The following is a 17,813-nucleotide window of genomic DNA, read 5'->3' on the forward strand; positions in this document are numbered from 1 at the left end:
GTACCTCTTATTCTTCTTATTCACCTCTCTTCAACACTCTCAAATAGTGAAACCCAATCATTTTTCCTCTGCCAAATACTCTTTTCTTCTGCCCCTAATGGCTGAAGCAACAGACTTTGCTGCACTCACCAAGCTGAAAAAGTCTGTTGAAAACCTTGGTTCTTCTACACAGGTAAACCAGTCTCTTCTTTCTTTTCTTCAATGATTAATTCACTAACTTAGTTTATGGTTTTAAATTGATGTAACTTTGTTTGAATCAGATTCTCCGCAGTCAGGAATCTCATTTCATCCGTCTCAGAGAAATATGACAGATGTGAGATTCCTGCATGATATTTGCAGAGAATCGCAGTCAAATACGACTGATGTGATTTTTTATGATATCATGACGTAAATCATGGTAGCATATTCTTTTTTATATTAAATTTCCTTTTTGCAGGGTTATGGGGACCCTACACTGATGAGGTTTTTGATTGCTCGGTCAATGGATTCAGATAAAGCAGCAAAGATGTTTGTCCAATGGCAGAAATGGAGGACTAGTATGGTGCCTAATGGGTTCATTTCAGATTCTGAAGTTCCTGATGAATTGGAAACTAGAAAGATCTTTTTACAGGGTTTGTCTAAGGATAAATATCCTGTGATGATTGTCCAAGCTAGTAGACATTTCCCTTCCAAGGATCAGATTCAATTCAAGAGTAATTTTCTACTTTAATTCTTTGTGTTTATTTTTCATGAATTTAATTAGTATATACTGTCACTAGCATCCTACCACGTCTTAGTATAGAGATATTTGTGGATATATTTTAGCAATTAATATACCAAAGTGTAATTATAGTGTGATTTGATTGAATCTAGGTGTTAAAAAGTTTTACATTGTCAGTACTAATTTAATTTTTCATATATAAAAGTAAAACTTCCATGGCTAATACTAGCATTTTGTTATTTGACTGACTTTGAAAATTTGATGCTAGTACAATTCGTTCAAAGATGCCAAATTGATGTATTTTGTCCAAGTGGGGACCATTAGGAAAAGATTAGTCTAGAGAGAAGTACAATTTAATTTATGTAACCAGTTGGAAACTCCCTTGGTTCACTTTCATTGTCCTTTTCTTTTGCCATGTGGAATTTATTGAGGTACAGTTTAATTAATTGAGGTACAGTTTAAGTGATTTTGTTGTTTCCTCAATAACCAAAAATTGTTTAGATAAGTCACTTATCAAGGTTATTTTCAATGTTCTTCTACATTGTGTTTGGTTGGAGGGAAATAGAGGAGAGAGTATAAATAATTTTATATTTAGTTGTTTGATTCAAAATCAATTTTTGACACCTGAGAAAATCATCTCAATTTCGACTGTATTGTGATCAGTTATTCATATATGATTTTCTATTTCTCCAATTTTGACATTATCAAATTATTTTTAAATTAAATAGAATGAAGTGCTGGGCTTATTCAGATACTTGCACTAGAATTTTGTGGTTGCAGATTAAAATAGAACTGCAATTATTACTTCAAATATTGAAGATCTTCCATTTGTCTTCTAGTAGTTGTCACCCTTTACTTTCAAATGATATGGTTCATGAATTATTTTCTTTTATTTATTATCAAGACATAACTTTAAAGTATTATAGCTGGTGAACTCCAATAATTTCATATTCATGGTTTGCCACCACACATTGAGTTGCTCTAGTTCTTTTCAATTAGGTCCTCATGTCACACATATGTGTGTGCAACTTCTATATGAAATATTGGTATGAGTTGTTTTTGTGTCCTTTTGGTTTTCTTGTTCATGGTTGTCGAGAGTCTCATATTGGTTGAGATATGACCTGAAAATGTGTTTATAAGTGGGAGATATCCTCACGTTAGAAGCCAGTTTTGCAGGGTTGAGTTAGGCCTAACCTAAATTTTAAGAATGGTTGTTTAAGGGACTAATGCCATTTGTTCAGAGTGTATCCAATCCTCGATCCGTTTGTACATTTTATCATTTCTGTATATTCTCCTCCTATCCATCCTACCCCGAAAATAAAAAACTAGAAAGGATGAAAAAGTTGTTTTTAATGTTTGATATAATGAGGTATTTGTAGAAGATTCTGGTTAATAATTTGAAGGATTTTTATTCAGCTCCACCAAAAACTAGTTGAAGTCATTAATGGGACACCTCAGTGATGGAGCATACGGTACTCATCTTGATGGTGCAAGGTTCAAGACAGTTGGGGTTAGGTGGGGTAGGTGGAATAGGTGGAAAGGATACTTTCAAGCACATTCTATGATCGGATATCTATAGTGTGACCCAAGTAAGTCTAATAGACTCTGGTCCAACAGATGATTGATAAACTCTACTATAGTATTAGGTTTTTATATTGTGCCCAAATTATTCTTACAAAGTTGGCGAGCTTATAAGGTGGGATGTCTTCCACTTTTAAACATATTTTCAGGTCATATCTTATTCAATGTGGATCTCTCATCACACGTCATTTTGTGTAGCCTCGATGACTAATAGAAATTGGTAAATTTGTTAGTTGGTTTTTGAAAATTTGATGCTAGTACAGTTTGTTCAAAGATAACTTTTGATGTATTTTTTCCAAGCGGGGACCATTAGGCAAATATTATTGTAGAGACTGGTCCAATTTAAATTTATGTGACCAATTGAGTTCCCCCTTGGTTCACATTCTGTCCTTTTCTTTTGCTATCTGGAATTGAAGGATTTTGTTGTTTCCCCAAAATCCAATTTTTTAGATAAGTCACTTATCATGTTTATCCTGACTGTTCTTTTTGATGGTGTTTGGTTGGAGTGAAATAGAGGAGAGGGGACAGAAAATGAATTATTTTAAATTTTAGTTGTTTAGTTCAATTTTTTGGAAGGGATGAGAGAAAATTGTGTCTTTATTAATGTTAACTCCCCTCCAATATTGGGAGATAAGATGTGTTAATAAATTTTTTAATTGATAGACAAAGTTCTCTCCTTACACAATTTCAGCTCCCCTTTGGTACAATATTATGATCAGCTATTCATATCTCTCCTATTTTGACATGATCTAATTTTACTTGTTGACATGTTGTTATATGAGAAGTTAGGAAAATGAAACTATCAAATGGAATGAAGTGTTGGGCTTATCCAGATACTTGCATTGGAATTTTGTGGTTGCAGATAAAATAAAACTGCAATAATTGAGACCTAAAGATTGTTTAGTTATCTCAGATATATCTAGCATGTTCCATTTGTTTTCTATTATTTGTTATCTTTTGCTTTCAAATTTACGGTTCATGTTTTTCTATTTATTTATCATCAAGACATATATTCAGAAGATAATCTGGTATGCTTTAAGAATTTAGTAGCTTTTTCCTATCAATCAAATGAAAGAGAGAATAACTAGTACAGTAGAGATGATGTTGAAAAAATTGAAATTCTCTGTCTTGGTGTGTGTGTGTGTGTGTGTGTATTCTATAATGATGCAACTATTTAGCTGACTACTCTGCTTTGTTTCTTCTTTCAGAATTTATTGTACATTTACTGGACAAGACAATTGCGAGGTACTGTCTAATTTTACTACTACTTTGATGCTTTCCTATCTTATCTATTGTTTAAAGGAACTTGGGTCTTGTGTGGTAAAAAAATAGCTGATAAACTAGTTGATAGTGGATAGCTGATAAACCATTTGATTGAATTTGAAGTGTTTGGTAAAATTAGCGGTTGAACTAGATAAAATGACATAAAATATACTTTTTATGGATATTTGAACTTTTTAATTTAGGATAATGAGGATAAAAGATGAGAGAAAAAATGACACGCTACTTGAAGTAGCTCTGAAAAAATGCTATAAGCTCATTAAAGAACGCTATAAACTCATGAGAGAATAAACATTACCAAACAATTATACAAGCTTATACGCTATAATATATCTTCTATAAACTAGAGATTTGGCCTCGACAAACATAGCAGACCATTCAACAAAAGCATTGCAATGTAGAAATTTACGTACTGTTATATTTCATGGGAACATACTTCAGCACCACTTTCCTTCCTGTGCATTCATTTTTGACAGAAATGGCTTTTGAGAGGAAAACCTATGCAACTAGTGTCTTTTTTGGGCATTGAAACACCTTAGAGTGATTAATTAGGAAGGAATTGTTAGTAATAATGGTGTTATTGTCAAAGAGTAATTTTCATCTGTGTTCCAACTTCTACTCTCTTTTATCATCAGAAACTGAGAAATTGTTAACTTTTTTTCTCTTCAGTGCTTTCAAGGGAAGGGAGGTAGGAAATGAAAAGTTGATTGGGGTTCTGGATCTGCAGGGTATTTCGTATAAGAATGTTGACGCACGCGGTTTAATTACTGGATTTCAATTTTTACAGGTGACAATCTTCTGTTTTTTCTTGAAATTTTCACGTATAACATAAATGAAAATATATAAGATCATGCTTCTTTGTTTTCTATTTCAATTTTTTTTCTCAACCACCAATTATTTCATAACTTGTTTTTAAACTTTAGTGATTATTGCTTGAATTGCAGTCTTACTACCCTGAACGTTTAGCGAAGTGCTATATTTTACATATGCCATGGTTTTTTGTGAGCGTTTGGAGATTTGTTTCCGGCTTCCTGGACAAGGCAACACAAGAAAAGGTACTTTTTCCAATCTTAAGCTGAAAATTAGTGCACTGTGTGTTGTACTGATTCACATTGGCTGTATATATGCATCACATATTTTTCAGTGGCCCGTCTATCAGTCGCATATTTTTCAATGTCCCATCTCTCAGTAGCATGTTAGAGGGTATGTTACTAGCACTAGTCATTGACCAGATTGAATTAGTATCCCATCAAAGCAAACAAAATGTGATGCAGAATATATTGGGAATGTTCAAGATTTTCAATCTGTTAATTTCCATAGGCAATGTCCTTGGTTAATATCATTATTCGATAGTATACAGTAATATGGATAGAAATACAAGTAATTTGTATGTGTTTCAATGTTTACTTTTTATGTCAAACATGGCATTTTTCTTCTTAAATATCTAAAGCATCAGAACGTAATATTATTATTGAAAAACAGTGTTGTCAAATAGACGACGCTCTATTGTCCTACGAACAGTTTAGTGAAATTTGAACAAATCCCTATTGTCCCACGACACCTTTTCTAGTACAAAGTGTTGTCCAATACTGTACCGTAGTGGAATTCGAACAAACTTCTATCTTCCGTGGTCCACATTTGACAACACTGTAGGAAACTTCTTTTAAGGTTTTTTTGAATATATAGGTAACTAGAAAACCATAAAGGTTTCTTCTGCGGCGCTATAGCAATACTCATATGATACCATAGTCGTTTGTAGAGGTTGAGATCTTTGGCAAAATATAGAGACCTAATATAAAGTAAAGTATCAATCTTCATATGCTATTCTTGTAACTTTTCAATTGCAAAATCATTTATCGAAGTTTATAATCAAGTAATTTTAACCATTAATGCATGCATATAGAAGAAATTAGTAAAAAGAAGCCTTAAGCAAATCTGAGACTATAAACTTGAAATGTTCAGTTTGCTTTTTTCAGATTATACTAAGTACTAACTTTGCATAACCATTTGATTATAATATGATTTTAAAGCTATTGCAATTAGTTTTTGGCTGAATTGCATGTTTGATCCCTTATGTTTATTTTAGTTTTCAAGTTGGTCCCTTATGTTTTAAAAGTTTCAAGTTGGTCCCTTACGTTTTAAAAGTTTCAAGTTGGTCCAAAACGTTACTCACGTTGGAATAAGTTAGTCTCTTCCGTCACTTAACGTTTAAAGATTTGGGTTGACAATATGAGTGATAGAACCTTAACTTATTTAGAAAATCAGTTTAAAACATTTTTTTTAATTTTTTTGGTTTTATTAAACTCAATATCATGTTGAGAAAGGGACTAACTTATTCCAACGTGAGCAACGTTTTGGACCAACTTGAAACTTTTAAAACGTAAAGGACCAACTTGAAACTTTTAAAATATAAGGGACCAACTTAAAAACTAAAATAAACATAAGGGATCAAACATGCAATTAAGCCTTAGTTTTTTTATTCAAATGAAGATAAAACCTTTTTAGCTGCTTAGTATAGAGTTGTATCTGACCAATTGTGCATGATTTAGGATTTAATTAATATATGTTGTCAGTGTAAAGATTTTTTACACTGAATCAATTGTAATCGTTTGATCATTAAAAATGTTTGACTTTCACAACTACTTCGAAAGTAACATATACGGTTGGTTATGATTTGTTGACTATGTAAAACTTGCTATATTGGTGGTATCAAAACTAAACTCGTATAATTTAACATGTGCCAGCTTCCCATTTTCACGGCTTTGCTTGATGAATGCAGATTGTAATTATAAGCAATGAGGAAGAGAAAAAGTTGTTCGTAAGTGATGTTGGTGAAGACATTCTCCCAGAAGAGTATGGTGGAAGAGCAAAGCTTGTACCTATCCAAGACGTTGAAGTGAAACCACCGGAAAACGGAAGAACGACTTGACTCAAGTGTCTTCTTGGCAATCAAACAATCATTTGAGTCTAAGTAGGGGGCATCTGATGCTTATAGTCCTAACCCCTTTATGATCTATAAAATTTCAACTAGAGGATATTAGGATATGATATGATATAGATGTTACATATTCTATTCTACTGGAAAACCAAATATGATTAGAGATATGATGAGATAATTTATCCTATTTTGTCTATTTTAAAGTCTTGCTTTACTTTGGTAATGACTCCTTACTGCACAAAAAGAAGAAAGATTATCTTATCTTATTTTGGTACTTTACTAGGTACAATAGAACGTTAAGAAAAGAATGAGCTTCCTCTTTTTATGCTATACTTAGCTACGCATAGAAGAAAAAGCAAGGCACATATACTTGGCCAATTGCACAAAAATATGGAGAAGAAAGAATATATAAATAAGAAAATCAAAAAGTTAAAAGGAAAACAAGTTGTAGATAAAATATGAAATATATAAAAGAATTCTGACAGGAGATTTGAAAATAAAGTGAAAATCAAATAAAGTTGCGGAAGAAAATTTAAAAGTGACAAGGAGAGAAAATATCATGTTATTGATATAAAGTTTCCATCGTCGTTTAACGATGACTAATCTTTGTTGGGAAACCTATGGGGCACACAATGTGAGTTCCCCCTTCCAACTGAATTTTCTTCCCAAAGAAGAAACTTTATATTGGGAATGTTTTTTTTTTTTTTTTTTGTGGTGCCCAGGTTTGACCCCAGACCTTGCATATATTATGCATTCTCCTTACTAATCGAGCTAAGCTCATGAGGACATATTGAGAATGATTTATTCAAACACATTGAAACTTTGAAAATGAACTTTTTCTATGAAAAACTTTAAATTATTTCCTCTTTTAAATCCTTAACAAGTGCTCTTATTCTTCATACACAATATCCAAAGATTGAACCCCTGGCCACTTACTTAAGGGGGTCCAAATCCTTTATCACTTGAACCAATTCTATGTTGGTAATGAAATTTATTATATTATTACAAAATATAATCTCACAATCATATAAAAGTGACCGTGGCATAATTTGGACAAATCCTTAAGATTGTTGTAAAATTAGACAAAGAATTATCTACAAATAATAATCATCACATAAAAATGAGCAACAATTGAATATTAAAAGGAATAAATAAAAGAGATTTAAGAAAACTTATCTTTGCTAAATATTGTTGTATACTTAGCTACGCATAAAAGAAAAAGCAAGGCATATATACTTAGCCAATTGCACAAAAATATGGAGAAGAAAGAATATAAATAAGAAAAATCAAAAAGTTAAAGGAAAAAGAATCTGACAGGAGATTTGAAAATAAAGTAAAAATCAAATAAAGTTGCAGAAGAAAATTTAAAATAGTGACGAGGAGAGAAAATATTATGTTATTGATACAAAATTTTCACCGTGTTTAATAATGACATATCTTCGCAGGGGAACACACAAAGTGGGTTCTCCCCTTTCAACTGATTTTTTTTCTTTCATACGTTAGAGCCATAGACCGAACCCTTAACCACTTGTTTAAGGGGTCCTAATCCCTTACCATTTGAACTAATTCGTTGGTAATGAAAATTATTATATTATTACAAAATATAATCTCACAATCATATAAAAGTGACCGTGGCATAATTTGGTGTAAAGAAGAGGCACTCTTTAGTAATTCCTTTGGTTCTTTTTGGAATGTGCTTTGGTTTCTCAAACTGCATTTGGCTAGTTTTTAACTTGAAATTTCATGTGAGTTTTCTTCTCCTTGCATTGCATGTTGATGAATTACATTTATAGATTCTTCAATTTCTTTTAATTTACTTGAAGCTATAAGTTCATGAAATCATGATTTAGTTTATATTTACTCACATCTTCTACGAATCATGCATTTAGTTTTCATTTATCTATAAAATTTCAGATAAACTAGCTATGTGTAAGACAATTCAAATACATGGATTCCCATCTAATGTTTCTGCTGAAGAGGTAATGAAATTTTTGGAGCAACATGCTGGATTCCAAACTGTTCTTGCTGTAGAGATTAAGCATCATAAAGATGGAGATTCTATGACACATGTTAACGTTCAATTCACAGACAAAAAAAGTGTTGAAACAATCTTAAACTTGGTTACTAAACACCTATCTTACAGTGGAAATGTTCTAAATGCTACATTAATAAAACCTGACATTTTGTCAAAGCCAAGGATCTCTGCTTACAACATGGATGGCGTTGGAATACACTTTGGATGTCAAACATCCAAGGGAAAACTTAGTGTACTTTGGGAACATTCAAATGCTTCTGTTAAATTCGGAGCCAGATTAAGAAAAATGTATATATTTTTCTGCTATTTGTCTAAGGATTATAAGATGCAGATCAATTCCGAGAGCATATCGCGAATTGAGATGCATCACTCACATTGTCGTACCAAGAAACTTCTCCTTTTTCAGGTTAGTTGCTTTAGTTTCAGGGTTAAATATGATTTTTAATCTCTATAAAATATTCTTATTTTGAATTTAGTCCCTATCTTAATTGTCAGTTACGCAGTGCTCCTCGGATCTACGAAAAAGATGTTTCTGAAATCAAGTACTTTAAGGAAGCTTATGACAATCATTGGTTTAGAAGTGTAGATTTCACCCCATCATGCTGCATTGGACAATCATCATCTTTATGTTTTGAACTTCCACAAAATACCGAGGTTCCGAATTTTTGTCAACACTATCGAAATTATTATAATGTTGATAACACCTTTGATCTTGAGAAACAACTTGGTTTCTCATCAAATTTGAATTTTGTCCCCATGGTGATTCCACCAGAAGGATTCAACTTGCCATACAAAATTCTGTTCAAAATCAACTCACTAGTTCAACATAGTTGCCTTCCTTTGCAAGCAATTGACACTAATCTTTTTCATATGGTTGATCCACAAAGAATAAAATTTGAATATATAGAAAGTGCTTTGAATAAGTTATATCAGATGAAAGAATGTTGCTATGATCCTGTTCAATGGTTGGAGAAACAGTATCAAAGATACTCAACAAATACTTCAATTCCTATATCTAGTTCCATTTCTTTAGATAATGGATTGGTGTATGTTCATAGAGTAAAAGTAACTCCCTCCAAAATATATTTCTGTGGTCCTGAAGTGAATCTTTCGAATCGAGTTTTGCGCAACTATCCTGAAGACACCGATAACTTCCTTCGCGTTTCTTTTGTTGATGAGAACATGGATAAACTCCGTTCATCCGATTTGTTGTCAGGTTCCTCTTGTATAGACGTGGACAGAGAAACAAAGGTTCATCAAAGGGTACTGTCTACACTAAAAAATGGCATAGAAATTGGGGACAAGAAGTTCGAGTTTCTTGCTTTCTCGTCAAGTCAATTGCGCGATAACTCAGCGTGGATGTTTGCACCGAGAACTGGACTAACCACAGGTGATATAAGAAAATGGATGGGAGATTTTCATGAAATCAAGAATGTGGCAAAATATGCAGCAAGGCTTGGTCAATCATTCAGCTCTTCAAGAGAAACAGTGAGTGTTGGAAGACACGAAATCGAAATTATTCCTGATATAGAATTGAAAAGAGGCGAAATCAAATACTGTTTCTCTGATGGAATAGGGAAAATATCATATGAATTGGCTCAAGAAGTTGCTAAAAAATGTGGTTGCAAGGATCATATAATTCCATCTGCATTTCAAATCAGATATGGTGGATACAAAGGTGTTGTTGCTGTTGATCCTAACTCATCAACTAAACTTTCCTTGAGAAATAGCATGTGCAAGTTTAAGTCAGAAAACACAATACTAGATGTATTGTCATGGAGCAAAAACAAACCGTGCTTTCTTAGCCGTCAAGTAATCGTTCTGTTGTCCACACTCGGTGTTAAGGATCGAGTCTTTAAAAGGAAGCAAAGGGAGATTGTTAATAAGCTCAAAATGATATCAAGAAAACCATTCAATGCACTCGACATGATGTCACAAGGAACGATTACAGACATGTTAAGGGAAATGATTATTTGTGGCTTCAATCCGACAAATGAACCTTTTCTTTCCATGATGTTGAGAACAATATGTGCAACAAAGTTACAAGAATTGCAGCTCAAAGCTAGGATTTTTGTTCGGAAAGGAAGATCAATGTTAGGATGCTTGGATGAAACAAGGACATTAAAATATGGAGAGGTATTTGTGCAGATATCTCTTCCAAGAAAAAATGGTATGTCCTCTATTTCTTCTAAGGGCATTGGAGCAAAAAAAGGAAAATATATTGTTAAGGGGAAGGTAGTTGTGGCCAAGAATCCATGTCTTCATCCAGGAGATGTAAGGATTTTGAGAGCGATCGATGTACCTTCCTTACATCATATGGTGGACTGTGTTGTTTTCCCACAGAAAGGGAGAAGGTAAGATTTTATTTAAGATTCCACAAATTTCTTATCCATTCAACATTTGTTTCAAAAACAACAAAACTTAATGTAACTATATTTTGCAGTTGAGAATATAGCAAGGTATGAGTAAAATAGTATAGGTTTAATATATTTCCTATCCATTCAATCATTTGTTACAAAATCAACATAACTTGAGGTGGATATATCATTTTTTGCTTTTAGTCCCTGCAAATATACCACTTTAGAAGATTGATAGCGAAGATTATATTGATTATGCGTATGGTGATGTTTTCTGACTTCAAAATGATTTCTTATGTTATGTAGACCACATCCTAATGAATGTTCAGGAAGTGACTTGGATGGAGATATCTACTTTGTCTGTTGGGACCCTGCTCTTATTCCTCCTCATCGGGAAAATCCAATGGATCATTCACCATCTAAAACCATGCATGTTGATCATGATGTCACATTACAGGTATTGATCTAAAAAAATTCCAAATGACACAAAAAGAAGATAAAGATTTCTTTCAAACTTTAAATTAACTTAAAGAACCTAGTTTTGCCTATTGTATATAAAAATAGAAACGTGATGCGATATTAGAGATTTCTCGTGTCTGAATTTGTTGGCTATGACATATCACTACTTTGGCTACAGGATGTAGAGGAGCATTTCACTCACTACATTGTCAAGGACACCTTAGGAGTTATTGCAACAGCACACAGTGTGTTTGCTGATAAGGAACCTGAAAAGGCAATGAGCCCTTCATGTATAGAGCTTGCGAAACTACACTCGATCGCCGTTGATTTTGCAAAATCCGGCGTGCCGGCTGAAGTACCAAAACATCTCCATGTAAAACAATATCCAGATTTCATGGAAAAGCAATACAAACCAACTTATCAATCAAACAGCATAATCGGAAAGCTTTACCGCGAGGTGAAGAATGTTGCACAACAAAAAAGCCTCAAAAAATCATTCACTAAAAAAGCTGCAAACAAGTTCTATGATCATGACATGAAGATTAATGGTTTTGAGAAGTACACAAAAATGGCTTTTGAATACAAACAAATGTATGATACCAAGTTGATGAACTTAATGGAGTACTATGGTATAGAAACAGAAGCAGAAATAATCAGTGGAAATATTCTAAAGATGTCAAAATCTTTCAATGATAGAAAGGACAAAGAAGGAATAAATCATGCAGTGATGTCACTAAGGAATGAAGCTAGAAATTGGTTCAGTGAGATGATAAGAAAATCAAATTCTCAAGGTGGTGGTGATGATGATGATTCTTATGCTATTGCTTCTGCTTGGTATCATGTAACATATCATCCTAGTTATTGGGGATGCTACAATGAGGGACTAAATAAGGATCATTTCCTAAGTTTTCCATGGTGTGTTCATGATACTCTTATTCAGATAAAGAAGGACAAAGCCAAGAGTAGAACTTATAGAGTGAAAGATTGGAGAATGCTGAAAATGTTTGTCATCACATTAATGTTTTGCATTTTATTGTGGATAATAGTGCATTATCAAATGAATTTGTGAGTTAAATATTACTAATTTAAGTTACTTGTTATACAATTTATTTCATGTGTAATAATATATATTATCCATTTGTGATTGTCCATTGTATTTTCATAATTATATATATTTTAAGGTTTACCTGATAAGACTTAGCTGATGCAGAATCATTTAAGGTAGAAAAATGTATACCATGAAGCTGACTAAGTCAAAATGTAGTTTTAGTCACCCACGTAACAACTTTCTTATATTTTTGGAATTAAATTAAAGATGCTTTTGGAAAGAAAATTATGAAGAAAGAAGCTAATCATTTGGAAGTAGGAGAATGGTTCATTAGTTTACTAAGTTAAAACTTTTATGTTAAGAGTTTAGACATTCTGCGAGGTATCCAAGAAGGCAAAGTTGAGAAACATAAGGTCTTTTTGATATGAACTTGCTCCTCAGTTTCAATTATGAACAAAACAAAATCAAATTTTTTAAGTTTATTGAATAACTAATATATCCGATATGTAGTATATATCAAAGCAGTTATTCAATGAAATTAAAAAATAAAATATTGCTTATAATTGAGAACGAAAAACATAGTATACATGGAGTAGTTATAGCTAATAGTGGATGAATGAGCAAATTAAATGGTATGTTTTTCTCAAACTATCATTGCACGGAGAATTGGATTAGGATTTCTCCATTTGTCAAAATAAATAGAGAATTTCATTTGAAGAGAGAATTAAATGGTATGATCCACGGTCTACGTTTTTGTAATAGAAATTAAATAAATACTGGTAGTGAATAAGAAAAATTAGTGATAGGACACATGTTACGGAACCAAAAATAGAAATATTTCCTCAAGTTTTGTGCATTTGATTCATTAATTTGTGTCTTAAGGACGCCAGTTAATTTTTCCTTTTAAGTATTAGTTTTACTCTATGTCATTCTACCCTTTTAACCTAGAGATTGTATAAACACTTGGCCTCATTCATTTGGAATCAATCAACATTCAACAAATATCTTCTCTCTCTAAAACCCAAAACTCAAACTTCATATTTTATACAACAATTTCTCTTTTTGTATCGAATTATATTCTAAATCATTAGAATTTCTACACTTGTGACTTGAATTTTATCGATTTGTCCTTAGAATTCATTCTTACCATCTTAATTTTATGTTGATCTCTTGTTTGAAAAATGAAAAGAATTACAACAACTCATAGACCATCTACAATGGGGAGTTCTTCCCCTATTTTGCACCATGCTAAATAGGCACCTCCATTGTGACACCAATTAATATGGTGCTTACAGAGATGGGTGCTTTTATAGACACCCTCTCTCTCCTATTACTCATGGGTCCCATATGTGCAATTAATTCTATTTTTTCTCTATTCAATTGTTGTATTATTTTAATATTAAAAAGTAAATTATATATTAGTTGCAAGAGTAATATTCAATCGATCAACATTAAATTTTCAACCAAAACTTTTTTTAAAACAACAAATAATTTACCCATCTGAAGAAAAAAAAAACAAAACAAACATATAGTGATTGAATTTAAGCAAAACAACAAATAATTTACCATCATTTATTTTATATTGTTTTTTCAAGTTTTAACTTTTTTTTATAATTTATAATTAAATTATTTCAATATTTTAAAATTATATAATTATGAGTGAATATATGAATTATTGTTAAAATTTAATGATATATAGTTATTGCATGGACCCAATTAATAATTATTTGGAGGTGCTGGGTTGTAGAGATTGAGTGCTTATCAAGTATTGATTATAAAACGAATGACGTGTACAGTCTGGACCCGTTTAAGCACCAAAATGGAGTGTTGCAATGTGGATGGTCTTATTTCCCAACCGTATTTTACCCAAGTTATTTATATTTTTTTTCCTTCGATAAGCAATTAGTTAAAATTGTATTATTTTTTTTGGTAGTGGCCGAGATTTGAACCCCGGACCTTGCATATTTTATGCATTGTCCCAACCAGTTGAGCTAAGCTCACGAGGACTAAAATTGTATTATTTAATAAAATAGCATATATTATGATACTATTTTGGTATTAAATAAAAGCTAAAAAATCGCACAAAACTAATGTATTTGATTAAAAATTTGAATCAAATACATCTATTTAATTTGTCTTTTTTTTTTGCTTATATTTGATATCTAATTATTTAATCCTTAAACTATAAAATGAAAATTGAAAAAGAAAGTTTATAATGAGAGTTTGTCACAAAATAAAATTTGAAAAATAGTTTTTACAACAAGAACTTTATATAGTCAAACTATTTTTTTTTTTACGATCAATTTTTTTTTTGTGGTGGTCAGGGTTAGAACCTCAGATCTTGCATATATTATCCTTACTAACCAAGCTAAGCTCACGATGACTTTTTACGATCAAATTTAGGAAGACCAATAAAATTTAGTAAAAGAAAAAAATGGAAAAAGTAAAATAAAGTTAAGGTTAGGAGAGGACAGGTGTTAGGATATATAGTTTGGACGTGGCTCGTGGAAGACACAAGCTGAATGCGCGTGCTTGCCTTTCTTCCCACTCTAAAATAAACAACAACTAAACACTTCAATTGTGAACTACTTCACCGGAATGCAACAACACATGATCAATCAATGGAACCCACCGCCTCCGCCGCTAAACACCTCGAAAACACCATCCCTTACTGCGGCAGAAGAATCACCTCCGCTGCCCATCACCAATCGTAAAGATACAGTCCGGTATATATATTCATGCTGCGATTTGGGTAGTTTTAATATCAACGTGTTTGAGTAAGTAATGAATTGAGTGTGTTGTGTTGTTGTTTGTGTAGAGAAAGGAGTGAGTTGGAATCAAGTGTTGTTGCTAGAAAAGTTCAGAAGGCTGACCGTGAGAAAATCAGGAGGGATCGCTTGAATGATCATTTTCATCAATTGGGAATCGTCATAGGTAGGTACCATCTTTGAATTCACACTCTGATTTAGGGACTCAGTTGTGTAATTTTTTATGAATTCAAGATTTTTCACATGTTAGAGCAATCTGATGAATCGGCCCGGCCTGGCCCAACGAAACAGATTACAAACAAGTGCCCTTTTTTCTACACTTTTCTTGAATCATTAACAATTATTAGTATGTATGACCCTTTTTACATCTGATAAACAAGAAAATATTGCAGCAAGGGAAACACTCAGTCCGTCCGTGTCAATGCTTCATAGTCTACAACTTTGTGAGTGTAGAGAATCTACATTTAGAAAGATTTACATTTACACTAAACCTTTGTTTGGTTTGGCGTTGGCAACTTGATTCTCGCATCACCAGGCTCTTTCAAATTTTAGAAAGATTTACATTTACACATTAAATACTTTAATAATTAGTCCTGATAAAACATACGGAGGAGACCTATTCAGTCTCTAGGTCTCTGTTTTTGGATGCTTTTAAACATGGATTTATTATAATGTGTTATGGCATCATTGCTTGATCCACATATTTGACTGCATAAATGGAAAAGGCCTTTGATTGTTGTTGTTTTACAAGCAAATGTATAAATTAATTATGATTTGCCAATTTGAATTGGTAGTTGTGGCATAGTTGAGATATTTATGTTCGTTCATTGTACAATGATGCAGATCCTGATAGACCACGGAACGATAAGGCAACCATCATCACAGAGACAATCCAAGTGCTAAAGGACATAACATCTGAAGTTGATAGACTGAAAACAGAGCACAAATCCCTTTCTGAAGAGTCAAGCGAAGTAAGGTTCTTATTATTCCTTCAATTTGTTTTAAGATCAAGCATATGTGCAGCTCATTTATTCATTTTATTATATTCACAGCTAATACAAGAAAAGAATGAATTGCGAGAAGAGAAAGCAACTTTAAAATCTGATATAGAAAATCTTAATTCTCAGTATCAGCAGAGACTCAGAGTCATGCCGCCATGGACTGCAATTGACCATTCTATTGTCATGAGTAGCCCTTATACATACCCCGTTCCTATGCCAATGCCAATCCCTCCTGGTCCGGTTTCCATTCACCCACCACCTATGCAACCTTTTCCTTACTTTGGAAACCAAAATCCTGGTCATATTCCAAGTCTATCCTCAATGTATATTCCGTTCTCGGCTCCAGCTATCCCTCCAATAGAGATGCCATCAGCTCAGTATCCTTCTACATCCCACGTGTTTAGTCGAAAAGAGTCTCGAAGCAAGTCACCGGGTCATAGAAGAAGACCTAGTGATGCAGAAAGATGTAGTGTGTCTCCAGATGTGGCAACAGAGCTTGAGCTTAAGATGCCTGGATCAACAACACAACAGGTATCTTATAAACAATTTATATATATCTTAAAAATCCAAACTTGTTTCAGTGCTAAAACTTACTGACCTTCATTCTGATTTATGTAGGATTGCACATCAAGAGGGAAAAAGGCAAAGCATTCGGTGATGAGTGATAGAATCATCATAGATGAGAGTGCTTCGAGCCAGTATTCTGCATCTCAGGGACTTCAAGATAGCTCCAACAGTGTCAGCAACACTCCAAAAGCCGGTTAATTGACTTTGTATATGGAGTCTTGTACCACTTGACCATATGTTAATTCAGGTCATTTAATTTACACGTACATATAGTTGTTTCCAATTCATGGTTTATCCTGGTCTTGGGGTATAATTTGACTATAGGTTCTATAATTTCTACAACAAAATAATCAATGGAACAGTTCTTCCCCTTGCAACTAAAACTAAAGCTGGGATCTTGCTGAGTTTCGCTTCTGCAACTTGGGTAGCTCAATGATGGTTCTTTGTCTAGATGTATGCATTGAGTCGTAACTACTAATGCATCATAACCCTCATGTGTAGGTTACATATCATATATATATATATATATATATATATATATATATATATATATATATATATATATATATATATATATATAACTAATTTTTGAGCCATTTGAGTGCTTAAGAATCTCCCAGTGTAAATATATATTAGCATGTGCATATTGTAGATTATCAAGTTAGTTGATGCAATACTATGTGAATTTTCGATGTGACTTTTCTGCCTATTTCCATCAATCTTCTGGGATTTGGATCTATGTTTGCTATTTAACCGTTTAAGCACCCCCCACAATCTAATTGACTGAGTTTCTTTTTTGTATATGCTTCTTGTAAACATTACATGGTTGCTTCTGATAATTACTGCTCAAATTATGGGAATCCTACTTAGAGTGTTTCCTAAACACACTATTTAGTTAATCCATGTGATGGCTTCCGTATGTTATAAAAGTGGGAGGTTTTTTGTGTCCTTTTTTCAACCAAAAATATTTTAAAAAATCTGATATAATTTTTTTATCACACTTAAAAATATATTTAATATTAACATCTATCAATATAAAAATTCTACAGTGTCGATTAATCACACCTTAGTGAGTCTG

The 17,813-nt window shown here is 32.7% G+C and overlaps 3 protein-coding genes across 3 annotated transcripts; all 3 read left to right on the forward strand.

The window, feature by feature from the left end:
• On the forward strand, positions 1 to 6,696 carry LOC146953333 (Sec14p-like phosphatidylinositol transfer family protein). Its single transcript, XM_085708876.1, has 6 exons — positions 1 to 172; positions 437 to 692; positions 3,490 to 3,526; positions 4,232 to 4,349; positions 4,507 to 4,617; positions 6,342 to 6,696. The coding sequence occupies exons 1-6, from the start codon at positions 98 to 100 to the stop codon at positions 6,489 to 6,491; spliced, it is 747 nt and encodes a 248-aa protein (XP_085565002.1). The 5' UTR covers positions 1 to 97; the 3' UTR covers positions 6,492 to 6,696.
• A 1,452-nt stretch (positions 6,697 to 8,148) lies between these two features.
• On the forward strand, positions 8,149 to 12,502 carry LOC146953334 (putative RNA-dependent RNA polymerase 1). The gene is made up of 5 exons (XM_085708903.1): positions 8,149 to 8,245; positions 8,415 to 8,941; positions 9,031 to 10,889; positions 11,199 to 11,349; positions 11,530 to 12,502. Exons 2-5 carry the CDS (start codon positions 8,426 to 8,428, stop codon positions 12,418 to 12,420), a joined length of 3,417 nt encoding a protein of 1,138 aa, XP_085565029.1. The 5' UTR covers positions 8,149 to 8,245; positions 8,415 to 8,425; the 3' UTR covers positions 12,421 to 12,502.
• Positions 12,503 to 14,883: 2,381 nt separating this feature from the next.
• Positions 14,884 to 17,432, forward strand: LOC146953335 (transcription factor bHLH121-like). The gene is made up of 5 exons (XM_085709077.1): positions 14,884 to 15,125; positions 15,218 to 15,333; positions 16,011 to 16,138; positions 16,220 to 16,699; positions 16,787 to 17,432. Exons 1-5 carry the CDS (start codon positions 14,998 to 15,000, stop codon positions 16,931 to 16,933), a joined length of 999 nt encoding a protein of 332 aa, XP_085565203.1. The 5' UTR covers positions 14,884 to 14,997; the 3' UTR covers positions 16,934 to 17,432.
• Positions 17,433 to 17,813: the final 381 nt, after the last annotated feature.

The sequence above is a fragment of the Medicago sativa genome, chromosome 1 (genome assembly GCF_051527215.1).
Source record: "Medicago sativa cultivar Bolivia chromosome 1, Bolivia_mono, whole genome shotgun sequence".
Taxonomy (NCBI): Eukaryota; Viridiplantae; Streptophyta; class Magnoliopsida; order Fabales; family Fabaceae; genus Medicago; species Medicago sativa.